The sequence below is a fragment of the Tamandua tetradactyla genome, chromosome 22, assembly GCF_023851605.1.
Source record: "Tamandua tetradactyla isolate mTamTet1 chromosome 22, mTamTet1.pri, whole genome shotgun sequence".
NCBI lineage: Eukaryota > Metazoa > Chordata > Mammalia > Pilosa > Myrmecophagidae > Tamandua > Tamandua tetradactyla.
The window spans coordinates 11,094,181-11,120,243 of record NC_135348.1 but is presented as its reverse complement, the minus strand read 5'-3'; the positions used below and the strand labels follow the sequence as shown (position 1 = coordinate 11,120,243).

At 35.7% G+C, this 26,063-nt stretch overlaps 1 protein-coding gene across 5 annotated transcripts in view; it reads left to right on the top strand.

Moving 5' to 3' along the window:
- The window catches only part of GUCY1B1 (guanylate cyclase 1 soluble subunit beta 1), a 44,394-nt gene extending 18,331 nt beyond the window's left edge, over positions 1–26,063 (top strand). For all 5 annotated transcript variants that reach the window (XM_077139703.1, XM_077139702.1, XM_077139706.1 and 2 more), the window contains 12 exons: positions 552–652; positions 2,181–2,299; positions 9,594–9,791; positions 12,202–12,432; positions 14,209–14,325; positions 15,245–15,378; positions 18,065–18,262; positions 21,275–21,512; positions 22,474–22,614; positions 23,121–23,275; positions 23,620–23,746; positions 24,887–26,063. In XM_077139703.1, the coding sequence (XP_076995818.1) occupies positions 552–652; positions 2,181–2,299; positions 9,594–9,791; positions 12,202–12,432; positions 14,209–14,325; positions 15,245–15,378; positions 18,065–18,262; positions 21,275–21,512; positions 22,474–22,614; positions 23,121–23,275; positions 23,620–23,746; positions 24,887–24,910 (1,783 nt within the window). In that variant the 3' untranslated portion in view covers positions 24,911–26,063. The remainder of the gene's footprint in view (positions 1–551; positions 653–2,180; positions 2,300–9,593; positions 9,792–12,201; positions 12,433–14,208; positions 14,326–15,244; positions 15,379–18,064; positions 18,263–21,274; positions 21,513–22,473; positions 22,615–23,120; positions 23,276–23,619; positions 23,747–24,886) is intronic.

The window sequence follows — 26,063 nt, the reverse complement described above, 5'->3', positions numbered from 1 at the left end:
TCTCTACCTTGCTTATCGTGTTCTCTACAGCACTTAGTATTATATTTTTAACTCACTTATTTTAGTTCTTATCTACATCCCCTCCTAGAATATATTTGTTCTTAGAGGTCAGTGTGTGTGTGTGTGCGTGTGTGCATGTTGTGTTTCTGTTTTATTAACAGCTTATCCCTAGTGCCCCAAAACAATATATGGACTTAGGGACTCAAAAAATATTGGATGAATATTTATTTGTTAAGTCAAAAGTTACTTCTTGATTGGGTTTTATACCAGATGTTGTGTTGGGCATCAGAGTACTATGTAATGGTAATTTTATTAAATGCTAGTCTTGCTAAAATAAACATTATATACAATTTTAATATAGGGATGTCTGTGTGACATAGTTTCTACTTTGATCATAGTCATTTAGGTATACGACATTGATTTAATCAAATTTTCCAAAAACAAAATCTGTTTCAGATATAAAACCATTGTTTGTGCAGCCAGTATAGCGAGCTATAGCTACTTTTTTTCTTTCAGCTTTTCCACCTGTCTCTCGTGCTTTTGTTTTCCAGGAAAGAGGCCCAGTTAGATGAAGAAGGACAATTTCTTGTGAGAATAATATATGATGATTCCAAAACTTATGATTTGGTAGCTGCTGCAAGCAAAGTTCTCAGTAAGTTGAATGTAAACTTCCATCTTTGGCGAAGCTACACACAGAAGCCCAAGGAATGCATGGCCACAGGTCCCATTGCATGGCTAAGCAGGTTGACCACTGCACCTCCTGGAGGGAAGGGCTTTTGCAGATACTTGTAAGCTCCGGCCATGCTGAATCCCATCCTTTTACAAACTGTTCAGAGAACAGAGGAGGGGAAAACATGCTCTGATCCCACACCCCACACACACACCTAGTAACCCTCCTTTGGTGGAATGAAAAGAGTAATTGATATCCAATGCATTAACTTCGGTTACTGTTTCAACAATGCAGTAATTATACGTGGATAGTATGCAGAAAATACTATCCCTAAATCTCTTTTTGCAACCACAAGTTGTGTTAGCTATGGTAAAAGAAACAGGAAGTCAAGGTCTACATCTGACAAAGCTCATGCTGAAGAAGGCAAAGTTCAAAAGGCCTCATGGAGAGAAAAAAAAATTGTTCTAGAAGTAGTATCTGAAATTATCCCAGAGTGCTTAATTTATAACTAGGAAAAGAATGAAACTTTTTGGGCTTTGCCAAAGATAACTAGAGAAGCAAATATCCCCAGCACAGAGTACCAGAATTACAAAGAAAGAATGGTAAATAGTAATAAAAAGAAAGATGTTCAGCCTCATTAGTAACTGAAATGGAAGCAAATATGAGATAAATTTTTCGTACAAATTTGGTGATTTTTTAAAAAAGGAATAAGTAGTATAGTCAAGGGAGAGTAAAAGGAGAAACAATGCACATTTTTTATATTTTGGTAAATTAAGACAACCATTTTTGAGAACGATTTGGCAATGGGAGTCGACATCTCTTAAATAAAAATGTTCAAACTCTTTAGGAATTTTCCCCAAATAAATGTTTAGGTATCCTTGCATTTTGATTTATAAATGAGTGTTTTCTTGTCAGAGTTATTTATTTGATTAGAAACTGAAAATGCATACATTTTCAATAAGAGGGAAATAAATCTTTACATTCATAAGTTGAATAAATGTGGTTAAAAATTGATGCTATAGAAATTTTATTCAAACTTTAAAAATAATAATGGTAGAGCATTAAGAATAAAAGCAGGTATTGGGTATGAACTTTATGCTCCCAACTTATTAATTATAGATATTTACATAGAGAAAAAAATTAGGAAAGCTGCAGGTATACCACAATATTAATACTCCTGTGTTTTCTTGATTCTCTTAAAAATCTTTCTACTTTTTTTCAGAAAAAATAAGTAATACAGTAAAATATATTCTTTGAAAAGCTCAGAATTAATTAGTTTTTTACAGAAGCCAAGTTTTTTGTTTATAAGTACAAATTTAAGTTATTAATGTATATGTTGTCCTCTCAAATTTCATTGTATATTCCTGGTCATATTTTTTTCATGTGCTCCATATCTGATCTGCACCAAAATTGAAGATATGTTGAATTATTTTAATGTACAGTTATCTTCACTCTTTTCAGTAACGATATTCCAACCATAATATATTTTTCTCTCAAACCTTTAAAATAGATCTCAATGCTGGAGAAATCCTTCAAATGTTTGGAAAGATGTTTTTCGTATTTTGTCAGGAATCTGGTTATGATACAATCTTGCGTGTCCTGGGATCGAATGTCAGAGAATTTCTACAGGTAAGAAATTGGAGGTCCCAAAGTTAAAATTTCTGAGGCCATAGTTCTTAAAAAAAAAATGCTATATGAGTGCTTGTGTTCACCCACCTGAACCAAGAGTGTTTTTTACTGCTGAAATGTTATCATAGCAATCCTGTTCTAACTCACATAAAATAATAGTTATTGGATAGCCTTGAATGCATTTTAGCATTTTTTGCTTCATTTTTAAATTTCGTTTTTGATTGTTGACACAGTACGCAAGTCTCTGAAATTAATGTTCTCTAACAAACTCAATAATGGCCTATCGTGATTGTTCATCTGCTTTTTTAAAACAATGTTTATACATGCTAGTAGCTGTGGTTTTATATTTGAGTGGTATAGCTCTCAAATATTTGGTCTTATTTGCTCTTCGTAAAGTAGTCTTAGTTTGTCTAGTATACTTAAATAGTATTTCAGCATCTAAGAAATTCTGCCAGTAGCCTGTTGTCTCGGAAAATGCAGCACATCTTTCAGGTATCACCAAAACAAATTTGAAAACTGCTGCTCTGAGTTACATAGTCATTAATCTACTATAGAAAGGAAAATAGGAAATCTTTCAAGGTCTGTTTCAGGTGAACTAAAGGACAACTCATGTAACCAAAGGGCTTTTGTCTTAATACTCTTGCTAAAATTACCTTAAAAGTGTTTGCTAGTAAATTACACATCAGATGAGAGACTATTTCTGGATCTACTGTGCTATTTTAAGGTCTGGCATTTGTGAGACCCTCTTTTAGAAATGTGTTAACATTGAAAATCATGTAGTTGTTTGCAATGGATATTTCTAAACTGGCTGCTGAAAGCAGCCAGGTCTTGCTGGAAAATGATGTCAGTGCAATACTAGCTGAACTGAAGCCCAGTTCTGAGGGAATGTAAACTACTCTCCATCCAGCTGCATTATTGATTTAACAGCCAAAATAAGAACTTTAGTGTTTAATCAAAATGCCTGTTGTTTACATAGTAACATTTTTCTTGTAAACTTAAAACAGTGTTAAATCAAACTGGAAACCGGTTTGTTGTTTCCTGCAGTGGATTTACCAAAGTACTGGTGTCAAAAAAGCTGTCACTTCGAAATGAAGTAATTGCCAGGGATGTTTAAAGTTCAACAACCTCTATTAAATGGATGGTTTTAAATGGATTAAAATGTGATATTAAAAAGTAGTTTGGGATTTTGGATTTTTAAATGTTTTTAGCATTTTTCTTGACCACCCTTAGCTATTAGCAGGGTTTCAACTTCCGGGTTTTTTTTTGGTCTTAATTTTAACTTTCTGGCTTAATGATCCATTTATGTAACAAAAGCAAGTAATTCAAGTAGTTTCACGAATTTTTATTTTTATTTTTATTTTTTTACCTCTACTCATTGTAGCCAGTACTAAACTTGTTATGGGACTATAAGAGGGCAAGCAGCCTCTCGGTGAATTTTTCTATGTTCTAGAACTGTTCTGTCCAGTTGTATGGCCCAAATCACATGTAGCTACTGCACAGTTGAAATTTGCTATATAAAATATTAACTGGGTTTTGAAGACTTAGTATAACAACAAAAAGGAATGTAAAATCAGTCATTGATTATACTTATATTGATCACATGTTGAAGGTGATCAATAGTATCCAAATTAAATTAAAATATTATCCAAAATAATATTTTGGATATATTAGATTATATAAAATATATTACAAAAAATAATTGCACATGTTTCCTTTTCCTTGTTTGAATGTGGGTACTAGAAAATTTAACATTATACGTGTCTCACATTTGTGATTGCTTTAGTGGCTCACTTCATTTCAATTAGAAAGCAGTGTTTCAAATACTTTTAAGTCCTTTTTACTCAGAATTAATTGGAAGCTTTAGATAATAAATTACATACAATTTTTTTTTTACTTTCAAAGGCAAAAATGTGAATGATAAAGAAATTATAAAGGATATTTAAAGTTTTCATCAATATTGTAACCATTTTTTACACAATTTCTTTTTTTGGTTTTGAAATTACATATCTCGATGGCAAACTAAATAATATTCTCATATAATACAGATGATTCACTTCTCCCAATTCTCTAGGATAAGAATTCTAGGAGACTGAAAAATCTCTCTACCTCGGTATATTCAAGATCTTGTCTTACTATACTATTTATGTAGCTTGCTTAAGAATTTTTTATTAGATGACCTAGAAGAAGAGAGAGGAGGTAGCCGACTCTTGGAGTCTTTTGCCTCTTCAATGTATGAGTTTATTTTCGCCATGTATATCGCAAAGAGAAAATTTGCATTATTTTGAAATGTACCAAGAGCTTAAAAGATATGAAAATGTTAGTACTTCTAAAATAAATATTAAATTATCTTTTGCCTCCTAAATCTATGCAGGGTCCTAAATATGGAACTCCGATACAATTTCTTAGGATACAAGAAATAATTTTGGTCTGTAAATGATAAATGATGAGTGGCAAGATGAACTTAACTTAGGGACCGCCACATTCCTGAGTCCAAAGAGTATGTTCATTTTACTTGCAGAAAAAGCAGTAAAATAGTATCAGGGCATTAAGAAATGAAATTAAAACATCCATATAACCTTTTGGCATCTTGAGGAAAAACAGATTAATGGAATTGCTGTGTATCCCTATTTTCTAATTTAATAAAGTAGAGTGACGTAAAATAATGCTTGAAATTTGCTTCATTTCCTGAGAATCTACTCGTGCTGAAGTGTACGTTCATAGTTTTTTCTATGTCTCTTTTGCTTTCCTACATAATAAGTACAGATTTCTTTGAAACTGGCCATGCAGCTCCCTTCTTTCTATACCTACTTCAGTGGGAATATTTAAAAATAAAACAGAATACCAACTTTGATATGAAAATGTAATTATCCAGAATACAGTGTTTTAGTTTCCTAACTGCTAAAACCAGTACCATACAATGGGTTGGCTTCAGCAATGGGAATTTATTGACTCATGGTTTTGAGGCCAGGAGAAGTCCAAAATCGAGGCATCAACAAGGTGATGCTTTTTCCCAGAAGATTGTGACATTCTGGGGCTGGTTGCTAGCAATCCTTGAGCCTTGGCTTTTCTGTCATGGGGCAGTGTATATGTGGTAGCATCTTCTTTCTCTTCTGGTTTCCGTTGGCTTCCAGCTTCTGCTCCCCATGGCTTCTCTGTCCATCTGACTTTCACTCTGCTGTTAAGAAACTCCAACAATTCAGATGAAATCCCAACCTGATTCAGTTGGGTACACCTTTTCTGAAATAGCATGTTTCAGAGATCTTAATTACAGTGAGTCTACACCATTAGAAGGCAGATCAAGAATAAGAACATGTCTACACTGGGGTATATAATTCAATTCATCATGGTCTCTCTTTTGGACCCCCAGAGACATGATCTTCCCACGGGCAAAATACATTCATTCCATCACAGCATCCCTAAAGCTTTAGGTCATTTCAGTGACAATGCTAAATACAAAGTTTCGTCGAAATCAGCGATGAATGTGGTATAAAGTTTTGACATCTTAAGGAAAAATAGATGAATGGAATTGCTGGGTATCCCTTTCCTATTGTCTAATTTTATAAAGCAAAATTCCGATCCTGTGGCAAAATTCCAATCCTGTAGTAAAATTCCCTTCTGACTGTGGACCTGTGAAACCTAGAACACAAATTATCTTCTTCCAAAATGGAGAAATTGGAAGGAAAATAGAGTTCACAGGTCCTAAACTAGTCCATCGCCCAGCAGGACAACTCCGTTAGATTTCAGGGTCTGAAAGTCATCTATGGATGAATCTTTTTGTCCTCTGGGCCTGATGGAGGATCCACTGATGGAGCCCCATGCCTTCCAAATGCTTGGGACACAGGCCCCACTTTCTGAACATTGGAGAGGTGGCACCCTCCCTGAATAACAGTGTCAAAGTCCACCTGCTCCAAATGCTGGTACAGATGGCCTGCCTCCTCCAAGTACAGAGGTGGGCTTGCCCTTTCCACACACTTGGGAAGCATGCTCTTTTGGCCGAAGGAGATCTCTTTGGAACAGACCTTGGCTCCCATGGTCTCCCCTTGAAGTCATTTTTCCTTCTATTCATCCCTTCTCTGTCCCTTTCAATTCAGGCTGTCTATGGTTATGCTCACGCAAACTTTGCAAAACTGTGTTGGCTTTGTGTGCAGTTCAAGTGGGTCAGAATCATAGCACAATAGATCTTTCTTGGTTAACCGCATTTCCAATCTGAACTTATACTGAAATGGCTGACTGGATCCGTGTTCAGCCACACCCTCTTTAGCAGAGGGCTGTTCAGTTAAACCTTCATAAGAAGGTCCCTGCGAGTCACTTCTGGCCCAAGTCTCAGGAAATGCTAAATCTGGATAAGCTTAGAATTTTTCAGACCATCAGTTTATGCTATCTTTGTGACTGAGAGAATAAGAAAACTACAAAAAATTGCTAAAAAAAAAAAAATCAAAGAAGACCTAAATAAATGGGAGAACATTCTGTATTAATGGAAGGGAAGACTAAATATCATTACGATGTCAGTCCTACCCAAGTCAATTTATAGATTTAATGCAATCCCCTTCACAATTCCACAACTTTCTTTTCAGAGATGGAAAAGCCGAACATCAAATTTATATGAAAGGTTAAGGGGCCCCGAAAAGCCAAAGCCATCTTGAAACATTACAAAATCAGAGTAATCAAAACAGCATGTTATTGGCACAAGGACAAACATATAAATCACTAGAATTGAATTGGGAACTTAGAATCAACCGTCATATTTACGGAACTGATTTTTGAGAAGGGGACAAAGATGACTCAATTAGGAAGAGTGTCTTTAACAAAACATAGAAGAACTGAGTATCTTCCATTCACACATGCAAAAAATACAAAGTCAACTCAAAATGAATCAAACACCTTAATATAAGAGCTAGATCTCTGAAGCTGCTAGAAGAAATAAGTCATAGAGAAAAGCACAAATAGTGTATTATTTCACTGATTGGAAATAATTAGGATAAGTAAAGTCATAGAGTCAGAATCTAGAATATAGCTTACTTGGGGGCAGGATGGAGATATCCAATGGGAAGTTAAGGTTTAAAATATGCAGCGTTCCTATTTGGAATGACAGAAATGTTTGGTAATGGATGGTGGTGATCATAGCAGAACATTGTGAATTCAATTAACAGCACTGAAATATTATCTGTGATTAAAAGAGGAAATGTTGGATTGTATATAAGGCAACAGAATAAAAATTAAAGTAAAAAATATCCATGAAACTGTACTAAACAAACAGTAAACCCTAAGTTAAACCATGAACTACAGTTAACAGTGCATTTATAAAAATGTGCTTTTATCAATTGTAATAAATATGCCGCACCAATGTCAGTTGTTAACAATAGGCTGGTATATGGGACCCCTGTATTTTATACATGATCATTATGCAAACCCACAACTTCTCTAATAAAGAATAAAAATTAAAATTAAAAAAAAAGAGAGCAGTCCTCAAGCTTATTCCTTTCCTCCTGCTATAAAGTGCAAGGAGAAGCCAGGCTGCAGCTGCCAAGCTTTGCTTGGAAATCTCAGCTACGTTATCAAATTCATTGCTTACAAGTTCCATTTCGAGCTGACATGAGAACAGAATTTTGTCAGGTTCTCTGCCACTTTATGACAAGAACTGCACTTTTTCCCAATGAACAGTAGCACGTGCCTCATCTCCTTCTAATGCCTCATCAGAAATTCCTTCCAGGTTTGTATTCTTAACACGGTCACTTCAAAGCAGTCAAGACTTTTTCTGTCAGGTGCCTCACAATTCTTCCTTTTGAATTTATTGAAAAACAGCTATGAGCTGCCTGGGAAAGAAGCCATATGTCTTAGTGTTATAAATGTATTCAATCAAATGCATTCAAATGAAAATAATTTAATTTTTAACTACCAATTCTGTTTCTTGTAATAGGCTGGCTGTATCACTTTAATTTTAAGAGGCTAATACCAAGAATAGAAAGCTGTAACTAAAGAAATCCCAAGGGTGGTTTTTATGTTAGATGCTATCTAAAAAAAATCAATATTGCATTCAGTGGTGCTAAATCTTTTATGGACAAGGCTTTTCTTGTCTATTTAATTAATAGTTTACTCAATCAAATATTAAACCTCTGGAGAGCTGGTCAGCACAAGAAAGGCTTAAAAGATTAACATTCTGATTTACCGTTTTTTATCGCTCTTTGTTTTAAGTGGTACATTTAAACAGTATTTCATCCATATTAATATCTTAATTTAAATTAAAATTGTTCTGCATTTAACATCTCCAGTTTATCCCTAAGACATCAAGTCTTAGAAAACTTAGGTAAATTGATTTACATTGGAAATGACTGTGTCATGATTTAAGCTCTAGTTTATTTGACTCTAAAACTCACTTTGTGCTTATTTTCTGTACCATGCAGTGTGCTGTGTGGATGCTACAATATATATGCAACACCCACATCTACATATTTTGAACTAAATGTTATTTAAAAAGTCAGATTGGACAGGTAAAATGTAAAATTTCACCATTTCTGGCAATCCTTATAGAAATCAATTTTGTATATTAGTGAGTTTTATAGTATCCTGAACTGTATTTGACATGTTCTAAATTTATAGCCATGGGAACAGAAAGTATTTATCGACAAATGCATTAATTTCCCAAGACATTTCATTATTATTTCACAGTTTAGCCAATGAAGCTTAATCTTGATTGGAGACCATTACTGAGCAGGCACAAATTGCACTGCTTTAATGGCTAAAATGTGTTTTCAATTTCAAAAATACTATCTCACAAAAGGAAACCAAACGCTTTTCATATGCTTAGTACTGTGCTAATTTTCTCCAATTTATAATTGGATGTTGGGATTGTAGTGTAAACAGAAGGGTAATGTGTCGTCTTTGTCTTTGGGCATTCCATGCTGTTGATCATAACTTACATACGCAACTGCCCCAAATGTCTGTAAATATTCATAAATTTACTTTGGCTCTTAACTCTGAAAAGCCTCATTTCTTTTTCCTGCTCCAGGCATTCTTTTTACATCCCATTAGTTTGTTATCCTTTCCTAAAATATATTAACTATTAATAGCCACAGATGTTTTCCTTAATTATGCTATTTTAGTTTTATTCTCTCTGTGGATCTTGCCTTATAGACATCTTAGTGAAACAAATGACGAATGGTGCTGTATGAAAGTTCACTTTGTTAATCTGCCCAATAAGCTTAGTCTTGGGCCTTGTTTCTGTATCTTACTTTCCCAAAGTCTGCTGTCACTGTGGAAGGTTTATTTAACCATCACCACTTCCTCTTTATTGCAGAACCTCGATGCTCTACATGATCACCTTGCTACTATCTACCCAGGGATGCGTGCACCTTCCTTTAGGTGCACTGATGCCGAAAAGGGCAAAGGACTCATTCTCCACTACTATTCAGAGAGAGAAGGACTTCAGGATATTGTCATTGGAATCATCAAAACGGTAGCTCAGCAAATACATGGCACTGAAATAGACATGAAGGTAATGAAGTCTCCATGGGTAATGAAGACTCTTCCAAACACATTTGATTTAGAATATTAAGAATCATACTATGTGAATTTACCATTAGCTATCTCTACTAGAGGACGTATATATAAGCCCTAACAGAGGAAACATCAGAAATCTTCTGTATTTGGCTTTGGAATGCATAAAACAGGACTTTTCCCCTTGCAACAGCAGATTTTTCTCCCTAATTATACATTACTTAAGGCAAGATGAAATTTAGTTTGTGTTTCCTTGAGTGGACACCAGCTGGGAAGCAGGAGGATATGTGACTAGTGGAGTTATTAGCTTTAGAACACAATAAAACCATAATGGGATACTCGCCTTCTAAGATAATATAAGATTAGATTTTGTTTTACTGATCAACTGATCATCATTTCTTGGTGGAAGCTTTTATGTCTGCCCCAGAAATACGTCTGGAATGTCCCATTCTGTGAACTAAAAGCTTTGCCTTTTTTTTTCTTTATGAAGTTATCTTGGATGAAAGAAACCAGGTCTAGTACTTTAAAAAGTTGCGTTGCTATTGATAATACGCAATTTTAATGTAGAGTGATAATTTCAGGCTACTTATATAGCAACTGTGCAACAAAGAAAACCACTGTATTTCTTTTCTTTTTTTTTTTTTTTTTTTGTTTTTTTTGGCATGGGCAGGCTCCAAGAATCGAACCCATGTCTCTGGCATGGCAGCCAAAGATTCTGCCACTGAGCCACCATTGCATCACCCAAGCCCTGTATTTCTGTATCAGTGATGCACACATTTCTCCCAGTCAACTGCTTTTTTGCATGGTCAGCTCAAGAGCTATTTCGCAGTGGCCTTAAGGTTGAGCCACGTGGATTTATGTCAAATGCCTAATTGTAACATGTCCAGGGACAACAAACAATTTGAACCACATAAGGAATGTTAGAATGCCGTGTTGTGATCTACAAAAGAAAGATTCAAAATAAAATCAGAAAAGCAGTTCATTTTGCTAATTTGATCATCACAAAAAAAGTAGAACTGGAGCACATTATAACTCAGTTCTTCTAAGCAAAATGGAAACAGTAGAACACTGCTATTAAGCCTGAGTTTTAAGGTTGACTCTGTTTTGCTTATGAGACTTTAGGGAAACAAACTTTTGTGTGGCAGAATCTCAAATGATATAATAAATATACCAGGTGAAGTAGCTAGGTAGGACTGTTATATATAATAACAATATCCTAATTTTTCCATGAGAGAATATATCTTTGCATATACAGTGACATCCATGGCTACTTAATCTAATTGTTTCTTTAGGGCCCTGAGTATGCTGCAGTGAACTCCAAACAAACAAACAAAAAAAGTGAAAATGAGCAATATATTGTCTTTGTTTAGCTATAATTGAAGAGATATTGCCCTACTCCATGTGGGTTTGGCTGCAGCTGAGATTAGAGATTTTTCCCTTTATAAGAGAATGCATTACTTGGAATTTCTGAAATTCAAAAGGGAAATTATTTTCTAGCTTTAATAATGTATTTGTGAGTGCCGTTTTATAATTGCAGTTATTTCAATAGATAATAGAAATTTGTTCACAATTATGATTACCACCTTGGAATGAAATCCTGTATTTGGAATTAAGCCAGAGTGTTAAGCTTTTTAGGGACTTCGATGCGTATTATCAAATTATCCTTCAGAGGCGGGCCGCGGTGGCTCAGCGGGCAAAGTGCTTGCCTGCTATGCCGGAGGACCTCGGTTCGATTCCCGGCCCCAGCCCATGTAACAAAAACGGAGAAACAGAATACAATAAAACAAGAAAATGTTTAAAAGATGTTTCCCTTTCTTCCTTCCTTCCTTCCTTCTCTCTGTCTTTCCTTTAAAAAAAAAAAAAAATTATCCTTCAGAAGAAGTAATAGAACTCCCCTCAGCAGTGTTTAGTATGCCTCTTTTTTTGTATCCTACTCAATTTGGTGTTGTGATTTTATATATTTTCCATTGATGCATCAACAATGATATTGCAATTTTTAATATGCATCTCTTTCATTTCATTCCACTGTCTTTAAATATCATTTTTATCATAGTAAACAGCATCACCTTCTGTGATTATGTGGATTGTGTCCGGTACAAGTGTTTCTGGTTAAGGGGTTGAACCCATCAGACAAGGGGGTGATTTCTCATATTTCTGTCAGAGGAGGCTTGTGGATTGATGGGGGTCCGATTCCAGATTTGCAGTTTCATTGTGAATAGTCAGTCAGTCCTCACATTCCACAAATCGATGTCCAGAAATACTTTTCTATTTATCATATAGTTTTTGCCTATATATAAAATTTATGTAATCGAACGCCGAAACACAATTTTGCCCTCCAGTTCCTAAGTTGCTCTAGGTATTTAAACTGAAATGCAGACAATTAAGACTCTTTTCTTCTTGACATCTAGGTTATTCAGCAAAGAAATGAAGAATGCGACCATACTCAATTTTTAATTGAAGAAAAGGAGTCAAAAGAAGAGGATTTTTTTGAAGATCTCGACCGATTTGAAGAAAATGGTACCCAGGAATCACGGATCAGCCCGTATACCTTTTGTAAAGCTTTTCCTTTTCACATAATATTTGACCAGTACCTAGTGGTCACCCAGTGTGGCAATGCCATATGCAGAGTTCTCCCCCAGGTAAACTAACGTTGTCATCTTTTCATGAGGCTTGAGACAAAAAGCCATAACGACAGCACTGTCACGCATGGCCATTCTTTCATTGACCCTTTCTATCACTTATGTGATAGGTGATGACAGCACATCACCTGTCATATGAATTGTTTAAACGTGAGCTAAGCAAATTATAGCATTCTGCAACTTTCCCTAAGGTAACTTTTGTTTCTTCTGTTTTAATTACTTATAGGGACATTAGGAAAATAATGTGGTAATAGTATATTGTCATAATGAGAAAATAGATAACTTTATACTAACACTCACTTTCACTTAGTTATCCATTCATTGAGTACATATTGAGTGTATGCCTACTATCTGAAAAGATCTTTCAAAATGAAGCATTGGCACTTTCATGGAATTTATAAACCCTAAAGAAAAGAAAGAGAAAGATTGCCATGGAATATAGCAGAAAAATCATCAAGGGATGGCAGTTGGGAAGATGAGAACCTATATTTGATTTGAATTATTCATACCCATTTGTAAAATCTTTCCCTTTTACTTACTCTTTTTTCTTGTGAATTAATTTTTTTAATTTATTTATTAATTAAAAAATTAAGAAACCAAATAAAACATCAACATACATAATCAGTAATTCACAATATCATCACTTAGTTGCATATTCATCATTTCTTAGAACATTTGCATTAATTCAGAAAAAGAAGTAAAAAGACAATAGAAAAAGAAATAAAACAAACACAGGAAAGAAAAAAAAAAGATTATACCTACCATACCCCTTACCCCTCGCTTTCATTGATCACTAGCATTTCAAACTAAATTTATTTTAGCATTTGTTCCCCCTATTATTAATTTTTATTCCATATGTTCTACTCCTTTGTTGACAAGGTAGATAAAAGGAACATCAGACACCAGGTTTTCACAATCACACAGTAACATTGTGACAGCTATGTCATTATTCAATCATCCTCAAGAAACATGGCTACTGGAACACAGCTCTACATTTTCAGGCAGTTCCCTCCAGCCTCTCCATTACATCTTGTCTTGTGAATTAATTTTTGGAGTCATAATGACATTTTTCCAGCAGTACTTTTTGCTTAAAATTAGAAAGTCTTGATAATTCAAGGTTATAACCAAATGGGATCAAGGGGGAAACTTATAATCTGGAAGCAGAGAAAGTATTAGTGCTGGGTCCCCAAGCTGACTGCCACTTCTTCCTTGTCTAATCTTAAGCAAGTAGCTTCACCTCACTCTGCCTACTTTCCTTTTGTTATACTGCGAGAACTGACAGCTCATGATGAACTCTTAGTACGTTTTCTGCTCAGCTGTAAAGGATCAATAAAAATTACTCATTTTAATCATTATCGTTATTATTATTATTGCTACTATTATTTTTAGGTCTCCTTGATACTTTCAGAGAGTTTGTGCTGTGGTGTTTCTGATGTTTAAATTGTATTTTAAATAGGCATATAACACTTCATGCTATGTTTTACAAGATAAATTTCTCTTTTTTCTTCTGAAAATTCTTTTTTAAATTGGCACTAGCTTATATGTGAATATTAGTCATCTGAATCCATGTTAAGTTCCATGGTCAAGCAACTATTTTATGTCCATTAACCATTGAGTTGCACAGGTCAAGATTTAAGTTCATCAGTGAGTTTCTAGAAAATAATTATAATTTTCAATTTTTTAAAAAAATTGAGCTGACTTAATCTAAAGATTAATATCAACACAAATTTTTTTTAAGCAAACTTAAATGGCCTTTTCTTTTTATGTTTATTTTAGCTCCAGCCTGGGAATTGCAACCTTTTGTCTGTCTTCTCTCTGGTTCGACCTCATATTGACATTAGTTTTCATGGAATCCTTTCACATATCAATACGGTTTTTGTATTGAGAAGCAAGGTAATCAAGATGTTTTTTCACTAAATTTGAGTAAGTAATGGGATGTGTTTGACACCAAATTAGCGATCGGTGGGGAGGAAAATTTAGCTATCATCCCTTTTTATGAGATAGAGGAGGTATAGTTAAAGGGAAACCAAACCTCAGAGGGAGCCCTATTTAAAGGCAATGCTCTGGGGTTTTGGTTTGCATGAAAAGCAGTGGCCCTCAGGTAACCTTTTATCCTCTGTACTGCTACAGTGCCTTATCTTAGGAATCAGGAGAATTAATGGAGATGGTCTTTAAAACTTCACCAAAAGCCACTGGTTTATTCTTCTTTAAATTGTCTGTAATGCCTGTTGCCATTTTAGTGGGGAAATAAAAGTGATCTAAAATATTCATTTTAGTTGGTAACATAGATAGTGCCCGGATCTCATAGTTTCTGTTCTTGGGACAGTTGAGCAAAAGTTATTTTCCTAGAGTACACATTTCATTCTCCTTACAAACCTCCTGATGGTCTCACCTCCATTTACTCTGTGTGCATGCAATGGAATACTTCCGGCCGCTCTCAATGCAGGGGTGGGGAATGGGGAAGCTGGGTTTATTCTTTGGTGGAGCTTAGAAATATGTTATAGCCACATTGGAAAATCAGAAAGAAAAAAAAAAAGATTCACAGAGGCTTTAAATAAATATGTAAACAGTAGCACAGCTCCTGCCTTTCTAGATTCAGAAGAGAATGTCAGTCACCTTTCTGCAGCGTTGTTAAGATAATTTCTAGGCTTGCTATCTGGGAGAATTCTGGTGAAATGCCCTCTCCTGTTTTAATTGATGCACTTATCCTCCTATTGATATGCTGGGAAGTGAAGTGCGTGTGTCCTTTTTTTGCTGAATTGTTAGATATGGCAAAAGGCACCAGTTAATGGTTATGTCCTGCCTTTTCAAGGAAGGATTATTGGATGTAGAGAAATTAGAATATGAAGATGAACTTACCGGAACTGAGACCAGCTGCTTACGTCTCAAGGGTCAAATGATCTACTTACCCGAAGCAGATAGCATACTTTTTCTGTGTTCACCAAGGTAATGCATTTTCAATTCGTTATAATGGATAGAATTATCCATCGCTAACAAACAAAGGAATTCAATAGTTTTTTTTCAATCATGCCAACGTTTTCTGAATTGTAATTATATTTTGTGTGCTTTGTTATACGCCTCTCTAATACAAAGGTGATCTCGTTTAATACTTGCTAATAAACTCAGAAGAAATCATGTATTCTATTTTACTCATCGCGTCTTAGTCAGTTGGGTATTTATGCTATCATTCGATCTTGGGATACTAAACTCTGGTTATCTAATTCTATAGTTTTGTACCTTCAGAAGAGGCATCAGGTAGAAAAGCAGTTCTATAGAGCATCTAAACTCAGGGATGTATTTGCCACCAAAAAATTATCTTTTCCATAGTATGTTAGTGGAAAATCAAAGAGAACGCAGATGGTTTTCTGATTTTGAACTATTTTATATTAAAAATAGTTAGCACTATTTACTATTACTATTAGTTAGGACACACTATTCAACATATATTATTATATTGAAACATATAAAATTTATAATTTATAGTAAACATCGGGGAGATAAAACTGGATTGCTATTTTTCCCACCGAGAGAGGATTCTGCTAAAAGACGCATGGGGATTTACGATAGCAAAATATGTCTAACTTAGCTTTAGAACAATAGAAAAAGATAAATGTGGAAATTGTTCTTAAGTGATAACTTGTGTATTTATAACTTTGCATACCAAAACATATGCACATTCTTTTGTATCACCCATAAGAAAGCATGTTTGTATGGACTATTGGTTAAAATTTTAATTTAAAATCTACTGTGATTACTTTTCATTTAATGATACTGTCAACATTTTTGAAAAATATAGTAATTTTTATAACCACTTCCTTTAATAGCATTAACATAATATTAAAACTATATCAGAATAATGGTTGCTTTTTCCTAAGAAATATATAACACAAAAGAGATAAAATTAGGGAATATAAACCAGTTATTTTTTAATAGTCTATATTGATCTAACTATTATCTTCTTGTTCTATCAGCAAATGTTTTTTTTCTTCTCCCTCTTTCCAGGTTGACATTCAGTGAAATGACAGTAGAATGATATTCTTTGAAAGATAGCATCTCAGCAGGAACAGTTTCTGTTTATAGAGAGAGATGTTTCTTCGGAAACAGGAGGAGAAAATTTGGAGTCTGTTAATTGCCACATGCAGTAATTGTTCACGTAGTAACACACTCACAGATTGTCACAGAGGACCTGCCCCTGTGTATAACCAGATTTGTACCCACAGTAAATAAAACAATGTCAATTAAAAACGTTAGTTATAAAACAAATATTTCCAAAAGATTTAGACCACATTTTTGAAAAATGTGTTAGGAAGCCATTAAAATAATAAAAAAATTGTTTAGCACACTGAGATGTTTATGGTTTGATGAAATTTTCTAAAGCAATTTGAGCCTTTTTAACCATTAATTTCCATTTTGAGCTGATAGTCATTTTTGTTCTCTGCTCACGGAGGGGTTTTATATGTTATTTGTATCTGGCCTGTTTGCAGGTGTTCTCTAAGTGGGTTTTCACCTAGATGTACATTTTTTGGGGGGCATGGACAGGCACCAGGAATCGAACCCAGGTCTCTGGCATGGCAGGGGAGAACTCTGCCACTGAGCCACCGTAGCCCGCCCGACCTAGATATGCATTTAAACAAAATTAATCTAAAGAGACTCTGTCTTTATTGGTAAACTCTTTGATGACTTTTCAATACTGGAACACTTATTTTTGCCTGACTTATGAACAATTCTGCTGAACAGATATTTTAGGGAGACTTTTATTTACCCAAAATTCTTCACCGAAGTCCTAATTCACTGACATCATTTTGAAGAAATCATAATTGTGAAAGACCACGTGTAATTGCCTTGTATTTAGCAAATTCAAATAATTAATATTTTAATTGTCTTTCAGCTAGAGTAAAACCAAACAAACGAAGAAAGTCAACTTTTTACTTACAAGGTCTTCACTGAATCAATAAATATGATATAACTGATTTAAGATAAGCTACAACGATGCATACAATTCAGCAAGATCAATTCATGTTTCAAATAAAAAGTTTCAAAAAAACATAGGTCAAAGAAACTAAGAATAGAAGAGAATCGAACATTAAGAGTAGCACATAAAATACATGTCAGAAAATCTTAAATATGAAAAATACCTGTTGAAAATGGCTTATAAATCTGATTGTAAACTTTTAATTCTCACATACAAAAGGAAAAAGCACCCAGTTGACAAGATTCATAGAATCCATTAAGCGAAAATGCACTAGTTCCTCAAAAGAACCACCATTGTTATTCCTGATAGCTAACATTTTTGTCTCCTGAAAAACCTGATAATAATAAGTAACAGCCTTGCTTTAAATACCTGAGCAGGTTTCCTAAGGAAGTCTGTGCCATCTCTCACTTCAGGCTGATGGCACTGAAATGTCCATTTGGCAAAAATGCATTTCAGCTCTGCTCCCTCTGATCGATTTTAAATACCTGGAAGAGTAAAGATAATATTCTCCATGCCATTCCCTGCAGGGTTTTTTTCCCCCCTTCAGGCTAGGCTTGTAACTTGTAAAGACGTCAGGATTTTACTCCTTGACAGTCATCGGGGTTGCCACTGTCCCCTGGGCAGGCTGGGACTGATGTGGCCCCATTTCTGCGTCCACAGCGTGATGAACCTGGATGACCTGACAAGGAGAGGTCTCTACCTGAGTGACATCCCTCTGCACGACGCCACCCGCGACCTCGTCCTTCTGGGAGAGCAATTCCGAGAGGAATACAAACTCACCCAAGAACTGGAAATCCTCACAGACCGGCTGCAGCTCACGTTACGCGCGCTGGAAGATGAGAAGAAAAAGACCGACACGTAAGAACGTAATCCTCTCGGGTTAAAGAAGGGCGCGGCTGTCAGTCGCGGTGTATTTTGATTGTAGTGTAGTTAAAATTGGTAACCACACTGAACATGTATGCGAGTTTCGGAGGACTCAGTAAAGTCTTCCACATCTATTCTCTCTCTTTTTTTTTTTTTGGACATGGGCAGGAGTCACCAGGAATCGAACCGGGGTCTCCGGCATGGCAGGCAGGAACTCTGCCACGGAGCCACCGTGGCCCACCCCACATCTCTTCTTAACATGAAAATTATGCATACGGGAAGAAATTACTAGTAGAGGGAATATACTTTCTCTGTTTACAAGTCAGACGCCTCTCTGAGAATTGTTAGAATGATTTAGATATACGTATTTAAAGTCCACGCATTCAATCGTTCATTCATTCATTCATTCATTCATATAAGAAATATGTGCTGGGCATCTTCTTTGTGACACCCCTACCCAAGTGCTGAGGCTTAGATTGAGCACTGAGCTTAGAACTGACCATTATAATTTGCAAGACTTCTTTCTTTGATCTCTGAATTATTTTAGGACTTGGCAGGCATGAATCTGACATATAATACATTAGCAAAAATATAAATATAAAACTATTATTTTCCTATGAATGGTGGATTAAATTATGAAAAATACTGGGAAAGTAAAGCTAATACTCCCTTTTCAGGTAAATGCATTTAAACAATTATTATTTAAAATGCACATCACATAGACAGCTTGGCCTTGTTTCCCAATATTGATTAAAAGAAGCACTAAATTCCTGAAGTTCATAAGAGATTTTACCCTAGAAGTTGTGTTCATATTTTAAAGTTTTATACTAGGAAACTGCTTTCTTTTGAAGAAATGAACTTATCTGCTTTACCTCTCATAAGCACCATTTCACACTACTTGAACATCCAGAAAACTACTCACGTTATTCCTGTATTACTTCTTCTGTATTGATACCTGTGTAGATTCCCCTTATGCATATAAATATACGCATCAGTTAACCACTTATTAATAACATGGGTGAGATAGAGAATGTCATTTAAATGCCTATCCTTGTCTCTTCTTTTTTTTTTTATTAGAGAAGTTGTGGGTTTACAGAATAATCAATCACGCATAAAACACAGGATTCCCATTTACTACTCTATTATTAATGTTGCATTGGTGTGGAATATTTGTTACAATTGATGAGTGCATATTTTTATAATTGTGCTACTGACCATAGGCCATGGTTTAACTTAGGGTTGTTTATGCTGTGCAGTTCCATGGATTTTTTTTAAAAGTTGATATTGGCACCATATAACAACATAACACCTATTCATATCTTTTTGTTTCGCTTATTTCGTGAAGTTGAAAGCAGTGTTTATAGTCCTTTGAGACCACTTCATTTTCTTGATGGTCCTAAATTGTACCTCTAAGTCTAACCATGTTTCTTTGCAAATTGCAGACAGAGTGAGGAGCAGGCAGTCCAAATTCCTCTTACTTCATGAAAAATAACTCAAAGCGTGTGCTTTATTGGTAGGTGGTACAACTCCATTCATGAAACATAGCACATGTGACGGAACTTGTAAGATAGTACTTAAGAGTTAAGCTCACGTCATAATGGTTTTGAGTTTTTCAATGTACTGCTTTGTTCCATTAATAAATGGCTCAGTTTCATTTTTTTTTTTTTTTTTTTTTTTGTGCTGTGAATCAAAGTTTGCTGGTGCTGACCTAACCAGGACCCTTGCTTCTCTCGCTAGACCAGGAGTTCAAAATTGATAGGTATTGCGGGTACAGCTAGGGGAGCGTGTTTCAAATGAGTAGCTTATAAATACACATCACAGGACTGTCCTTTGTTTTGGCTCTCCAAGCTGCATTTTGGTCTTCTGAAACTATACTATTTAGAGTTGTTGTGCTTAAAGAATCCTTAATATATACTTTAAATTGTTAGATTTATGATTAGGTTTTTTTGCATCTACTAGGTTTGCAAGGATAATTTAAAAGTGACTATCAATTTTCACTAAAAGCTAAATAGTTTTACTGTTCACATTTTATATTTGAATCTAGCTTTAAGATATTTTGTAAAATGTGCTCTGTTTAAAAAATCACAAACAAAAACCTAGAGAAATTCCACTGTGGGTAAGTAAACCAGTAAGAACTCAGCTCCATTTGATACATTTAAATTCAGCATGATGTGCTCTTTGTCTTTAGAGAGGAAAAGGTAAAGAGACTGTCCTCTGAGTTTCAAAGTCAAGAGTCTGAAGTCCCCTTGGGCTTGCTTTCTCTCCCTCTAATCAGTCTGTTTTCACTTTCTCCTGCTGAGCTTCCCACACTCACCCCTCAGCATGGTTCTAAGCCCATGACAGTGGACACAATGCTGCAATATTATTAGAAATAATTTTATATATAGCACAATACAAAATGTATTATGTGAATAAAGCATTTATATTGTTAATATTATTAGAAATAAAATATTTTCCCATTTAGACCAAATTCCACTTGTTTTATCAGTTTATTCTTCATAGGAGAGAGGCACGAATGAGATGGGAGGGAAATCCCAATTCTTTTAGTATTATTTTACTAAAGTTGAGATAGAGTTCTTTCCGAATAGCATGACATGTTTCTGGTGATATGCTGTACCAACACTGGTAGTGACAGTCTTCATACTGTAAATCTCATAATGGCAGTCCCAGAATTCTGGGAGGCAAACGAGAACTCTGATTTTTCTGTGGCCAGTCCTATGTACTTTTATAATATTTGTCTTGACTTATTTTGGTTTGGTTTGACTGGGTTTGGGTTTGGGGGCATTTTATATGTTTAGAACCAACAAATAATTTACGTTTTCTACACGCCTCTTTCTTTGCTTATACACATGGTTAATATTTGATGCTAATTTTAGAGGCATGCCCCATCAGATTCCATTCCTTTACAGCACAGAGGAGACTGATGTCCTGTGAAAAAGAGGGGAGAAGTGCCAAAAATATGCCCAACATTTCCAACAATTGCTTTCTTCTCATTCCACTGAACAGGTTGCTGTATTCTGTCCTTCCTCCTTCTGTGGCCAATGAGTTGAGACATAAGCGTCCGGTGCCTGCCAAAAGATACGATAATGTGACCATCCTCTTCAGTGGCATTGTAGGTTTCAACGCTTTCTGTAGCAAGCATGCATCAGGAGAAGGGGCCATGAAGATAGTAAATCTTCTCAACGACCTCTATACCAGATTTGACACGCTGACGGATTCACGGAAGAACCCATTTGTCTATAAGGCGAGTCCCCATCCGTAGCCTAAGGCAGGACCTTTCAGAGTCCAGGAGACACACTCCCGCTGGGCTCTAACTCCCATGCTGAAGCCTCCATTCATTCAGGACTCACCATCTTCTTAAATCATTACCTCTTGTTATAAAACGTTCTCTTGCAACCAGAATGAATGTTTCATGGAGCAGATGATTCCCTAGATAAAATGATGCCACAGCTTATTTGCGCTTAGGCTAACCGATCAGTGCAAGTTGCTTATCATGCTTGGTATAAACATTAGTTTTGACACTCTGCAAGAGACATTTTGACTCAAACATGTAAGTGGTTTGCACAGCAAAAAAAAAATCTCAAATCTGCCTTCAGGTAACATTGACTAGAAAATAAACAATTGTAGGGCATCGCTGCCTTTTGTTTCAATTAGAAACAAATATAATCTTGGGAAAGTGAAGTTTGTGGAATTCTGCTTCATAAGAGAAGAATGTTAACTAAACCATCCTCAGGCATCTGGGGTAATATAAGCTCTAACAGGACTATTTATTTTATAGTCTTTTTCTAAAGTACAATGCAGCACTTGGTGAGCACATCATAAAGATAAATGATTAACGACCACGATCAGTCACTGAACTTCAAGCTGTGGCTTTTATGCCATCAAACTATTATTGTTTTAGGAGGAAATATGGTAATAAATTATTCTTCTGAATTATAAGGAAACTTGAGGTAGGAAAGCAGTGCCTACTAATGAAAACAATGCTACATATTTACCAGCTTAGAATCTTAGACCCTTAGAGCTGCATAAGTTTCAAATGATTATGAGGTTTATACTTGTTGGAGGTGACTGTATTCGAATTTTAAGAGAATGAAGGGGGCAAAAAATTAAAGTTCTGATAGCTTATACATTTATTTCTTTTTGTATAAGAGCAGCACATGAATCTCTGTGCTAACCAGCGATCTTCTGAATATGTGCCCTGTCAGGTGGAGACTGTTGGTGATAAGTACATGACAGTGAGCGGTCTACCAGAGCCCTGCATCCATCACGCACGATCCATTTGTCACCTGGCCTTAGACATGATGGAAATTGCTGGCCAGGTTCAAGTAGATGGTGAACCTGTTCAGGTTAGTCAATAAAACAAGATTATGATGGTGGCAGTGGACCGTTGTGGTCAATTGATTCATCGTTTTGACCAGGCAGTCTTAATGAGCACAAGGAAAGACATCGTGACAACAAAGATTATGTGTTTTCGAGCTGGTAGGATCACATCTGTTCATGTGGATGAGAAATCTACTTGTTCGAAATGACCTAGTCTCTCCCGCCTGCTGAAAGGCATAAAGATGACGTCAACCCTCCCCCCCAACTCCTTCTGGTTTATTTATTTTTTAATCACTTTCTTTTATCACGTGTAAGTTGACAGATTCATATCTCTGAAATCTTCACCTTTCGAAAGAGAATGGCTCAGAAGACAGAGCTTTCGTGGTTTTTCAAAACAGTTGTAACATACTTGGAGTTCATCTAGAGAGTTTTATATATTTAATGATGACTGCATCATTCTGTAATCTAAAGTCGGTGCAAAAAAAGCGTCTTAATGACAGAAGTTAGTGAAGCAAAGCCTTTATTTCTGCAGATAACGATAGGGATCCACACTGGAGAAGTGGTTACAGGAGTCATTGGACAGCGGATGCCTCGATACTGTCTTTTTGGAAATACCGTTAACCTCACAAGCAGAACAGAAACCACTGGAGAAAAGGGAAAAATAAATGTGTCTGAATATACATACAGGTGAGAAAAAAAATCTCAGTAATGACTGCTTTGCAGGGGAAATGTCTTTGCTTGGGTTTAAGTCTCTGAGTGATTTTGCTATCTGTAAACAGTTATCACCCCCTCTCTTAGGATTGTGGATATGTTTGGGTTGAGAAGATTGGGCCATTGCTCCCATTTAAAATAGTTCCACACCATCCTATGATTCTTGATACGATCATTATTACTAAGAATAATGTTCCTTTAGTTCCCTTTAGATGCAGCTGAGTATGTTTCTTCATCTCAATGTATGCCAGAGAACCTATAACATTTCCCATACATCCTTTGTGTGCTTCTCTCCCCACTCTCTGCCACCCGATTTTTAGATGTCTTATGACACCAGAAAACTCAGATCCACAATTCCATTTGGAGCACAGAGGCCCAGTGTCCATGAAGGGCAAAAAGGAGCCAATGCAAGTTTGGTTTTTATCCAGAAAAAATACAGGATCAGAGGTATGACTAATCACAGCATAATTCTTTTTTAAGATAGTATAAATAGGGGGAGTGAATCAGAAATCACTGAAAATATGTTTCATGTGAAAAGAATTCTTCCTTACAGAAATTAACTCTTAAATAAAGCAACGGAAATACTGAAACATTAGTGAGCCAGAACAATAAATACTCCTTAGGGGATATTTTATGGTCGCCGGCTTTTATCCACTAATGAAATTAAACCCAAAGACAGTAGATCTAGATGGCCTTGTTCTTTCTTTTCCTTTGACTCAAATGCAATCGAGGTATGTATGCTGTCAGGGGACTCTCTCTGACCCTTTCCCTCAGCTCCCTAAGCTGGTTCGGAGGTCAGAACGAAGAGGCCAAGTCGAGTCAGCAGCTCCTGGAAGTTTTCTTAACCTTGAAGCTTAAGATCCATCAAAGGGCCAAGATTTCTCCCTGTGGAGTGTTTAGGGACTTTTGGAAAATTCTAGCCTCTTGCGTGCTTCTCCTAGGAAGAAGAGGGATTTACAATATTCCAGAATCTAAATGCTTCAGTGGGGGAAGCTCTAGGTCCTTCCTAGCACTGTGACTGTACCCCACCCAGAGCTTGGGGGCTTCAGTATGCCCCAGAATACCCACATGTCCATACCGGATTCCTGCAGCTCACAGCGGGGGTGTGTGCCCAGAAGAGATGCCCTGCCTTCCCCCCTTACAACCTGTGTATCAGAAGCATGGTTGACGCTTTGGGCCCCCGTTGATGTGCCTAGTCTTCAGAGGGTGTGAGAATAGTGGATTATATTTCTTTTGATGTATGTGTACATCCATTAAAATAGATTTGGAGTATAACAAGTCCTGAAGGGAAAGGAATGCCAAGACTTAAAATACTTATTTCTATCTTCCTTAAACTGCTTTTATTTTTAAATAATTTACCCACAGGTTGGCACGCTTGTTGTCTTTCTTGTGATAAATCAAACTATACCTGAAGCATTGGTCATTTTAGTTGGGAGGTCCTGTTTCACCCAGAAATGTAGTGAAAATGGTTCATACAAATGGTAGATACAAAATGGTAGATTTTCATATACAGAAAAAATATTTTGACGGTATTACATGCTGTTTTATCACCTAAAATTAATCTCCGATTTCTTTAATGTTTTAAAGGAAACAAAACAGGATGAAAACTGAATCTTGGATTGTGAGATGAAGAGGATTGCAAATTAGGTTCCAGTTATACCCTAACACGTGCCAAGCCCAGTAGCAATTTTTCTATATGGGCACATATTTTGCTGTGCCCTTTTCAATCATCCCAAGCCTTTCTTCCTAGTCATTATTCAACTTTAGCTCTGCTTTTGATTATTTTGTTTAAGGTACATTATCTGAAGTTCGGCTTATGTGAGTTTCATGTGTCTTAAAATCTACTATTAAAAAAAAAATCTACTGTTAGCATTGCCTCTAACATGGTGACATGCAAATAGTAGGCACCCAGTCATTATTTGTTGAATTTAATTAACTGAAACTAAACAATGTTTAGCCATGTGTATGTATATCATGGTTTACCAAGTCTGTTTAGTGCTTCGTATATATGCATATGTATATTTTAATGACTAGAACACTTAACAAAGTTTATATAGTGCTGGTGTATATTATCATTATAGAAATCATTTTTTAAGGAGTGAATTCTAAGTTTTAGGAAGAAAAAAAGCAATCTATTTTCCGACTTCCAAAGTAAGCATTAATACACCATGCTAAGAAAATAGTGACTATTTTTTAAATAAGCTAATTTCCTTTCAGGAATAAGGAATATGCATTTCTTTTAAAGAAGATATTTGTTGGTTCATTCAAATCATGTGGCAGTTGCAATTCCTCTAAAATGCTATCATTTATATTGTATCCCTCTAATTGAATCTCATTAACCACATGCAGCTGTTGTAGAAAGTTGACCTGTTTCACACTGGTTTGGGTTAAATGCTAGGAGCTCTAACCACATCCAAGAACAAAGCTGGAGGCACTGATGAGATACTCCTTTTAGAACCTTTCCTTCCCAGAAATGAGCTTCTTTTTCTTAGTTTAGAAAAATGTGATTATACCCAGGGCATCACCTTCAGAAAAGTTAGTTTAATTTCAACGCAGAATGCATTCCTGTTGGAATAATCAGCCTGTGGTTCTTTCAAGTCTCTGATAATTTATTACTATCTATCTTTATAAATATAATGCAAAGACTTTTGTGTAAAAAAAATGCCTTTCTTTAAATTTAGTCTTTCATATCAGCACGAATGTATGTATAAATGTTCCATGTTACTATGTAAAGGACTCTGCAATAAATTATTTTTGTCACTTG